Source organism: Carassius auratus, chromosome 2 (genome assembly GCF_003368295.1).
Source record: "Carassius auratus strain Wakin chromosome 2, ASM336829v1, whole genome shotgun sequence".
In the NCBI taxonomy this organism is placed as follows: Eukaryota; Metazoa; Chordata; class Actinopteri; order Cypriniformes; family Cyprinidae; genus Carassius; species Carassius auratus.
Window position 1 is genome coordinate 11,727,140 of NC_039244.1, and position 10,058 is coordinate 11,737,197.

Here is a 10,058-nt window from a genome sequence, read left to right on the forward strand (position 1 = left end):
GAAAACATGGATTCTTTAAGAGGCTGGGAGACGATTGTGTGGCATGGTTTTCATCTGGAGGACTGGAGGAGACATGGAGTCATTAATAGAGTCGCCTATTTTGAGGTAATTACTTGAATTATATATTTGGCTTTACATTTTCCCCCACAGATGTTCTGTTTCAAATAGAAGAGCTAAAATATCTGAATAAAATGGATGGGTTATATTACTGCATTTAATGAACTGTTCTTTTGCCATATGTGTCCCTATGACTTACTTGTGAATTAACAGAATGCTCAGTTAATTATTTAATAGCTTAAACTAAAGATAAACCAGTAAATTAATTATATTGACAATCTTCTGGTTATGGTTGTATACAATTATGATTATTGGTTCTAAACATAACCCTATCGGGTACTACTAATTCGTGTCTTCAGGTGGTTCTAAAGAACAGCACATAACAACACCATTATAATTAGGTGAAAAAATAAATATTAATTAATTGTGTACAAAAGAAGTACATTTTAAAAAAGGTATATATCTAATAAAACACATTTTAGCAAAATATGCATTTTACTAGCCTTGTCACATTTACAAAGTTTGGTTCCTGTACTGAAAATTATGCATTAATAATAATAATAATAATAATAATAATAATAATAATACATGTCTCTTCCAAACCAAAATTGACCCAAATGCATTTTGATGGTTAATAAAAACACATATTTAAATTTTTCAGAATATATTTAAAATATTTTATAAAATATTGTAATATGTTGTTTACATAAATTATTTGGCTTTTTACAGTTATTCGTGCTGAAGTGAGATGTTCAAGAAGTTTTTTTAAAAGTCGATATGTAAGCTAAATTATCATCATCATCATTATTATCATTTAGTGCATATCAGTTGTCAGACATAAATACACAAAACAAACATAATCCATATTGTTGTTGGTTGTAAACATGTTAGGTGATCTCTAGATTTACAGTAACTGCAGTTACAGTAACTGTGTTAATGTTTAATAAAAGTAGATAAACATTAATGATTTTTAACATTCAAACAAATTTTACATTTACAAAACAAATATTATTATTATTATTATTATTATTATTATTATTATTATTATTATTCATCAGGAAACTTTTTCATTTGTTACACAGAATAAGAGGTTGAGAATGTTCCGGTGATCTGTGTGTGTGGTCACATCTACTCTTTCACAGTAGGGCTGATATCTCAGCAATGCTCTGCTCCACTTTTCTTCATACTTCAAGCCAGTAATCAAGGCTAGGATATCAATAAAAGGCTGGATACAGTTAAAGCGTGATGGGGGGGTCGTCTCCCCTTACCAGAAGGATTAAACTCGAAGCACTTGATGAAATGATAGTTGACAGTGTTATTGGGGTTCAGAGGTCTGTGAGGCAGGGTACAGCAGGGCTGATAAATTGCCTCTCAGAGACAAATATAGACCAGCCTGCAGCTCAAATCCAAGACATGCCCCTCACGTCTCTTCACGGGTGTGCGTCCGTGTGCATGAGCCTGCACTGTATGTTGACTACATGGCAAACATATTTCTGCAGACACAGATCACAGACACTCATATAGCAGGCCCCGTTTTCTGGAAATGAAACGTCATGCAAGCTTGACAGTGTTTGAACCCTCAAATTGTGGTAACCTGAGCAAAACTATTTAACTTTGTCAACAAGATACTCTGGCTGCGATCCTCAACTCGATATGGCTGTGAGGTCATCATAAGCATTCTGTCTCTTACCATGTGGCTGTAAGGGTCTGATCGCATCTGTACACCAACCACCAAAACCAGGGCTCACCTACAGCCCTCAGCAGGCATCATGCACTGTGTGGATTTAAAGAGTCTCTTCACCGTAGCCCAATTCATAAAGGCCAGATGTGACCACGGCCTGAAAGCTGGGACCTCCGTTAATAAGAATTATGTCTTTTTTGAGGTGGAGATCCTGGACCTCAAGAACAAGGCACAACTCTGCTACCTGGATAAGGTGCATTTAGCCGTGTTATTTCAGTACTGTTAATGTACTCCTATGGTATTTATTAACATTTTTGAATTATTTGCTATTTTCTAATTTTATTTTTATGTTTATGTATTTGGCGATTTTTAATAGTGTTACTTTTTAAACAATATTTCTATTAACTTTTAATTAATTTGGATTTCAGTTTGTCATTTTAGTACTTTAAGTGGAAATTAAAAATGTTGTTTTGACAACTAACCGAAATAATAGATTTTAGATGTATATGTTTATATTAATATACCCTTTGTATTTCAGTTTTATTTCAATTTACAAAAAAATAAAAAAATAAATAAAAATAATGGTTTTTGTTTTAGCTTTTGTTTTGGCGCTGGGTCAGAAATCATATTTGAGTAAACAAAGGCCTCGTGTGTGGGAGTTACAGCTGAGAAAAAACAATTCTTGAACTTTCTCAGGTGGAGCCCAACGCCACCATCGCAGAGATCAAGACCTTGCTGCACAAAATTTGTAAGTGCTTTTGTTCTTACACAATCGTATATGCTTTCTCAAACTGTGCAGCTTACATACATGATGTAATATGACCAAATTGTTTTAATATCACAATTCTTGAAATCCCTGCAGACCCCAAGTTTTATCCATCAAGACAGGCACTGAAGCTGCATCCAGGTAAAATTTCCCATTCATCTATTTTATTTCATTTTTTACACTTTTACCGTATTATTATTATTATTATTATTATTATTATTTATTTTTTTTAATTTTTTTTTAATCATTGTATTTTGTTCTGTTGGACATCCTGTGTATTCTACTGCAATATCTAAAATGTTTGTTCCACACTGTTCACCAAAAAAAAAAAAAAAAAAAACAATTAGTACAGTAGCCAGATGCTTTTCCAATCTTAGATCTGCAACAGCTGCGACGCATTTGTGCACGTCTGCACTTCTCCTGATAGAATATCAGGCTTCATATCACAATGGAGAATGCTGGAGAGAGAAAACTTCAGTTCGTTAACAATATATAAACAAGAAAAGTTGAAATTTTTATACAAATCTCTTAACTGACACGCATTTATTTGGACATTCCTTCGTATTATGACTGAGCTGATTGATTCTCAGAGGGAAAGGCCCTCAGTGATGACGATGTGCTGGAGGATCTGCCGGTTGGCACGACCGCAACAATGTTCTTCCAGGACCTCGGCCCACAGTTAGGTTGGACTATGGTAAAGAAAGCATCTGATACACGCTCATTAAGACTATAGCAGCTCGTATAATGTGTATGACAATAATGGTGGTTTTGTTTGGGGCTGATCGTAGGTATTTCTGGCCGAGTGTCTTGGGCCTCTTTTCATTTACCTGCTGTTCTACTATCGGCTTCCATACATCTACGGTTTTGAGTATGACTACACCCGAAGTCCATTTAAAGTTGTCAAGTGAGTTCCGAGTGAAAACCCTTATTCAGATGAGCTGAACTTGATGTGCTGATAGACATAATCGTTAACACATTATCACAAATCCTTTCTATTTCTTAAATGCCTGACTGTTGAATTCAGCTTTGTTGGTTCCACCCAGTGGTTCTCAACTCTGGCACTCGAGGTCCACTTTCCTTGGTTGGAGTTTAGCTCCAACCTTAATCAAACTCCCCTGCCAGTAACTCCTGAACATAGACAGTAAAAGAAATGGACACAGCGACCCCATTGGAACTCAATTGAGACAAGTGAAGCCCATTTTTAACGTTTTTTAGCACTTACGTTTCTGACGCGCAGACTCAGGCCCCATCCGCACGGAGATGGAGCTTACCCCAATCTGATCTTTTTTTTCCTCGTCTCAAGAAATATCCGCGTCCACACGAAACCGCATAATGATGTAGTATACATGCCAGACCAGTATGTGGCGCTGTAATTCTGCCACAGAGATACACTAAAAACAGAGAAGACTTGGACTATGCTCATAAACCTTGCGCGTGTTACACAAACGAACATGGAACAATACATTTATTAATCAGTGTTAATGTTAGTTAATAAAAAGACAATCGTTCAGTGTTTGTACATGTTTTTGTTGCTGTTACGTGAAGTAGAGGTGTCTGACTAGGGGGAGATGTGGGCTGATGACGTCATTGTTTCAGAAAATATACGGATTAGCCGTCCAGACGAAAACACAAAGACGGCGTTTTCAAATTTATCCACTCTGGGACCCGGTTTTAAAAAATAGCGGTTTCACCTTACGAAAACGCCGGATCCGTGTGGACGAAATGCCTATCCAATAAAAAATTTGTGCGTATTCACAGAAACATGTCTCCGTGTGGACGGGGCCTCAAACTAGGCTTGATGACGTCAGCAACCTGTCTGACAGATGTAAATCTTCTAGTAGCTGTGCGTGCAAACTGTCATCGTTAATCTTGCAGAGACGGTGAGCTTGAGCGAGGAGTTCTTTGGCGTGAGTGAGCAGGAGTAAGTATTCTGATTAATTATTTTATATAGTATTTTAAAATGTAACGCCAGTACGCCATATTAAGTTAATTGCCTGCGAGCTTCTCCTCCTGTCTGTACGGTCATTTCTCTACTGTGCGACAGAGAGTCGAGTGGTTATGACGCAATCATTAGCCTATTTTTACAAAAACTGTTTCTACGGGGCCATAATGTAACATAGAAGGTAATGGAGCCCTTTATAGATTGTCGTGTATCTTTAGCAATAAATAATGGACAAACGGAGTCTTTAAACACCTCAGATGTAAAGTTATTCGTTGTCAAAGTGACGCCAAAATGAATGGGAGTCAATGGGATGCTAACGCAAGTGAAGTTCTGCTACAAGATGGCGGGACGCGGCTGACTTTAACTTCTGGTCGACTTCCTTGCCGCCTGCTCCTGAAGAGCTTCAGGTGTGTTTAATTAGGGTTGGAACCAAACTCTGCAGGAAAGTGGACCTCGAGTGCCAGAGTTGAGAACCGCTAGTGTAACCTAATCTATTTCGATTGGTTCAGTGGTGTTAAATAGTATTTCTGACTTTAGATGTTAGCGCATGAATCACATTTTTTTTTTTTTTTTGAAGTTTGAAAAAGTACAGCTAATTTTTTCAGCATAACGTTTGTGATTTATATTTGGCCCTGCTGATTCAGGCTGGCTTGCTGGTGCCACTCTCTTCATTACATTAAGAGGCTTGTGGAAACTATTTTTATCCATCGCTTTTCTGACGGAACATTACCTTTACGCACCATCATGATGGTATGTGTATGTCTGTTTTTTTATTTCATACGAAATTGTCACAGTATTTACTGTCTTTGGCACATTAGCTAATGTGTCTGAAGTGCTTATGACATTGGCATTAGTTCAGTGGTGTCAGTGAAGCGTTGAGGAGCTTCGGGGCGAATATTTGGCTGCTTTCCATTAAGAGTCCTCTTGCTGGTTTAAATGATGCCCCTCTACAGTATCTTTCAACACACTCAGAATACATATGGTGTGACCATATGGAAGAGTCATTCAAAATATTCCCTGCTCATGCGAATGCTAATCATGCAAATGAGCGAGGTTAAATGAAGGTAAACATAACTGAAGTATACAGTTAAGGTTTGCATTTATAATAAATTTAAGGAATGATTCTTTGAGCAGTTACTGTGTGTTATATTAGACACGATCCTTACATGAATTTAAAACGTGATTCTGTAGCTCTGTCTCTATTACTGGGGATTTGCAGCATGGCAGGCATATTACATAAACCATCCACTCTACACCCCACCAAGTAAGTGCTCGTTATGTCACACATTACATTCGATCGTGAGCCTCATATTAACTTCTGGTTGTTTCTCTAGCTTATGGGAGACTTCAGATCTACGCTGCACTGGTAATGTTTCTGGTATGTGTGTCAAAATGTTTATTAATATCCAGTATTTATTATTGTGTTTTAAATATTCAAGCTACATCCATTATATAATATTTAATATTTAAGCTACATTAAAGTTACATTGATTTAAATATATGTATATATGTATGTATATATTATTGAGAGAGCTCCATCTTCCAAACCATGCCTTTACTCAAATTTAATTAACATATGATGATTTTAAAGAGGTCATATGATGTTGCTAAAAGAAACATCATGTTGTGTATTTTGTGTAATCTAATGTGTTTTTGTGGTTTAAGGTTAAAAACACACTGTTCATCATTGTTGCTCCTCTATTCTCTACCTTTCTTTTTTACGAAGCTCAATATTTTGTAAAGCGAGGTGTACGCTGATTGGCCAGCTATCCATTGCGTTGTGATTGGCTGAATGCCTCAAGCATGTGACGGAAATGTTATGCCCCTTAATATAGTGTGTTGCCATGTCCTGGCACGATGAGAAAAAAAAAAAAAACATTACAAGGAGGCATTTGTTGCATCCAGTGTGGACATAATTTTCTTTTTACACATTGCGTTGCGTATCGCACAACGTAAGCATAAAACCATGTCTGCATCTGTGATCAGAGAAACGACAGACAAGCGCCACTCTACACTGCTCAAAACTTTTATTTAAATCATTAGTGGCAAATTCTTTAAATATAAAAAAACAGACTGTGAGTCAGAAATGCTAGACTCTCCTTGCAAAGCTGAAACTGCCCCACTTTATAGAAACCGCTTTTGTGTGTAGAAGGCATGGTAGGCTACTTTTCCAGGTTTAGGAAACAGTCCTACATAAAATGTTCTGCACACATCTGAATATTGGTGTTGAACTGTTCTGGAACAGTGTTGCAAATACAAGTTAACCACGGATTTTCTAGTTGCTTTCACAATGAAACACTCAGCGTCTCCACAAAATGGCGGCAACAGCAACAACAATAATTAAGCGAGAACAAAAGTTACACCTTCTTTCTTTGCGTGAACATTTGAGCTGTGTTATGCAAATCTCCCCACATTGTGAGGTGGACATGTGGGGGTGTCTAAAGTACAAGTCTAAACTTTTATAAAGAATAGAATTCTTTGGGATTGAGATTTTAGTCTTTGCAACTTTAGTGATCTTATCACTGCACAAACAGCTTGTAACACTCCAAAGAGAAAGGAACATTTGAAATTGCATCATACGACCCCTTTAATGACGTAGGGAGAGATTTCACAGAAATATTTATGTGGCCATTTACTCTGACAAGATGTTGTATAGCCATAAGTAATGGTACATCGAACAATAAAGTTCTTCCACATTATTTTATCTGTTAACTACTAGAGGACCACGTTACACAGTGTAGCTTTATTTTTACCTCACTGTTTTTCTTCATCATCTCTTTGTTCGTTTTATTCAGGTCTGTGAGTTTGGAAATTTCTCGGTTCATCTGATTTTGAATCGAATCAGTTGTAATGGTGAGTCCTAAGAAAGATTCATCTCTCTAGTTGTTTGAGCATAAACTTGAACAGTCAAGCCAATGAAAACCTAGTGACTGTGATTAATAACCATTTCTTCGTTCCTTTCATAAAGGACTGTGTGGGTATGCGCAGAAAAAAATGATCTGTTACATTAATACCTTCTACAGAGACTATGCATTCTCCTAGCAGAATCCTTAACTCTTCAGTTTCTTAGCTATAGATATTTCCATTACTGCCTAACCTCATGCTTTTCTCACACATCGACAGGATCCAGGCCTAAAGAGATTCCTTATCCCACAAATAATCCATTCACTTGGCTCTTTTTCTTCGTGTCCTGCCCAAACTACACATACGAGGTTTGTCAAGTTCACAGAATAACCTGCTTCATGCCAAAAAAAAAGCAGTAAATGGGACATTTGGAATGTCTGGAGCAGCATGTGAAACCTACAGCAAACATGTGAAATGTTTCTGGATGATTCCGGAGATCTAGAGGAATATTGTCTGTGGTATGTGTAGTGAAATGAAATCGAAAAATGTGCATTTATTTCCAGGTGGGATCATGGATCAGCTTCACAGTAATGACACAATGTGTTCCAGGTATTTCATCACATACCATCAACACACTACAATAAAGAGTCCAAGGCTACATCTCTCTCAAAATGGCAAACATTTCTTTAAAGAACCTTAAACGTGAACACAAGATATAATATAAAACATAATAAATTATGTTTAAATTCCTTATTAATGCCAAAGATATGTACATTTATGGGTCTTGTTCACTCGGGCAGCCATGTTGCCGCTGTATGCTGAAATAATTCTCATCAAGTGTGGTCCTGAAAAATCTTCATTTAAAAGGCTATCTGGCTCTTCCCCCTACCCCTTCCTCTCCAACCAAAAGAGAATTGCGACATCGGAAGGTTAAGGGTAAAGGGAAGGAATTGGATTGGGCCTCAAACCACATTGAAAATCTCGGATAGAAAAACTAAACCTGGAAATTAAACATAAAAATTAACATTGATTCAAAATGAATTACCTATATTTAATATTCTGCATTAAGTTAGAAGAAAAGCTAAATATTTCCCACCTGTGCTCTCTGACTATAATATTTAATTGATTATATATTTTGTTGCACCTACCTAATAGAAACCATGAATCTTTTGTATCTTTGCAGTGGGAGTTTTCGCATTTTTGGGTCTTATTCAGATGACTATATGGGCTCGGGCAAAGCATAAAACCTACACTGAGCAATTCAAAGACTATCCTGACCTGAGAACAGCCATCATTCCACTCTTCTTCTAGATCGATTGGATGGAGGATGAACCTACATGCACTTTTCTCATTGGAAGCGTCACCAAACAAAATATTATAAGCAGCAAAATAAGTCTATTTTTTTCTCTGTCAGACATCTTGATTTATTCAGACACAGATAAGTGTGCAAATGGTAATTACTATTAAGAGAGGCTTACTGAAAATAGATTGACGTTGAACTGCAAAATTGAGGAAGATGTACTAACAGAAATGTCTTGCAAAAAAGTTTTTTTTTTTTTTTTTTTTTTTTTTGGCAAACTTATAACATTTGCTTGACATCAGAGAGTGTAAGTTGAGCCCTGATTTTGGAGGTCTTCAGACCACCAAACAGAAAACATGGTGTACAATGTGATTTTGTTGATGTTGATTGCTCGTTTTTGTATTCCATTAAAACATTTTGCAGAACAAATCTGAGTGTTTGTGTCATAAAGAAAATGTTGCTGAAGATTTTATTTCCCAGAAATAAGTGATCGTCAGTTTTCCAAATGTCAGTATGTTCAAGACATGGTAAAACAACAAACTTACAGAATAGCGTTTGTCATTGAAAGCTGTATTATTGCATATTAAAACTATTGGCTTAAAATATTCACTAACGAATACATTTGAACCACTTCATTCCCCCAAAAGAATCAGTTTTCATGGTCTACATCATGAGGTCAACTTTTGCCAGGTTCGCATGGTCAAGTTAGCTTCTTGCCAAAATGACATCATTGTGTAATCACTCTATGCAAAAATAACTGTGTGTATATATATATATAACACCTGCAAGCCAAGCATTGTACTAAAAAGTGAGCGCCAGCCAGCTGACCCAATAGTAGCAATAAAAAGAAACTTTGATGGAATAAAAAATTTTTTAGTGTGGAAACTGAATATTTATTATGAGTTTTATACTTTATATAAATACTTTAACTGAGCTGCATCAATTCACCAGAATTAAAGTGATAATTCATACAAAAATCTTTTACTCACCCTCACGTCTTTCCAAACATTCATTACTTTTTTTTCTGCTAAACACAAAATATATTTTGAAGAACGTTGATAACTAAACTGTTTTGGTTCCATTTGATTTCTATTTAATTTTTTTGTTCAAATAATGGAAGTCAATGGGAACTAAAACTGTTTGATTACTAAAATTTTTCCCACTATCTTGTCATAGGTTTGGAACGACACAAGGGTGAGTAAATCTTGAAAATTTGCTTTTTTTGGTGCATCATCCCTTTGATGTGTGGAGGTTTTTCTTTCAGTGGGTGAAGATTGACCTTAGACTGAAATGCTATAGACTGAGGTCAGATGTTAATCTTATATATATATATATATATTAATGAAACATATGTATGACATTTTTAAAACCTAAAATAGATGCAGCAGGTTTTTTTTGTATAAATATAGAAAAGGCTTTAGGAACTCTATAAAACAAAAGGTTTAATGAACTGTCAGCCATGAGTCCT

General features: G+C 36.1%; 1 protein-coding gene across 1 annotated transcript; it reads left to right on the forward strand.

Annotated features, from left to right (window-relative positions):
* Nucleotides 1–1,748: 1,748 nt before the first annotated feature.
* On the forward strand, nucleotides 1,749–8,862 carry tecrl2b (trans-2,3-enoyl-CoA reductase-like 2b). Its single transcript, XM_026283296.1, has 12 exons — nucleotides 1,749–1,991; nucleotides 2,435–2,486; nucleotides 2,601–2,645; nucleotides 3,095–3,198; nucleotides 3,293–3,408; nucleotides 5,091–5,196; nucleotides 5,638–5,710; nucleotides 5,781–5,824; nucleotides 7,242–7,299; nucleotides 7,570–7,658; nucleotides 7,854–7,899; nucleotides 8,474–8,862. Exons 1-12 carry the CDS (start codon nucleotides 1,827–1,829, stop codon nucleotides 8,599–8,601), a joined length of 1,026 nt encoding a protein of 341 aa, XP_026139081.1. The 5' UTR covers nucleotides 1,749–1,826; the 3' UTR covers nucleotides 8,602–8,862.
* The last annotated feature ends 1,196 nt before the right edge of the window (nucleotides 8,863–10,058 follow it).

What these genes read in the sequence shown, in the direction of transcription:
- tecrl2b (XM_026283296.1), top strand. Translation starts at nt 1,827, where the DNA reads ATGCACTGTGTGGATTTAAAGAGTCTCTTCACCGTAGCCCAATTCATA. An exon ending in GACCTTGCTGCACAAAATTT is followed by an intron (nt 2,487 to 2,600) that starts GTAAGTGCTTTT and finishes AAATCCCTGCAG; the next exon opens with ACCCCAAGTTTTATCCATCA. An exon ending in CTTTACGCACCATCATGATG is followed by an intron (nt 5,197 to 5,637) that starts GTATGTGTATGT and finishes GTGATTCTGTAG; the next exon opens with CTCTGTCTCTATTACTGGGG.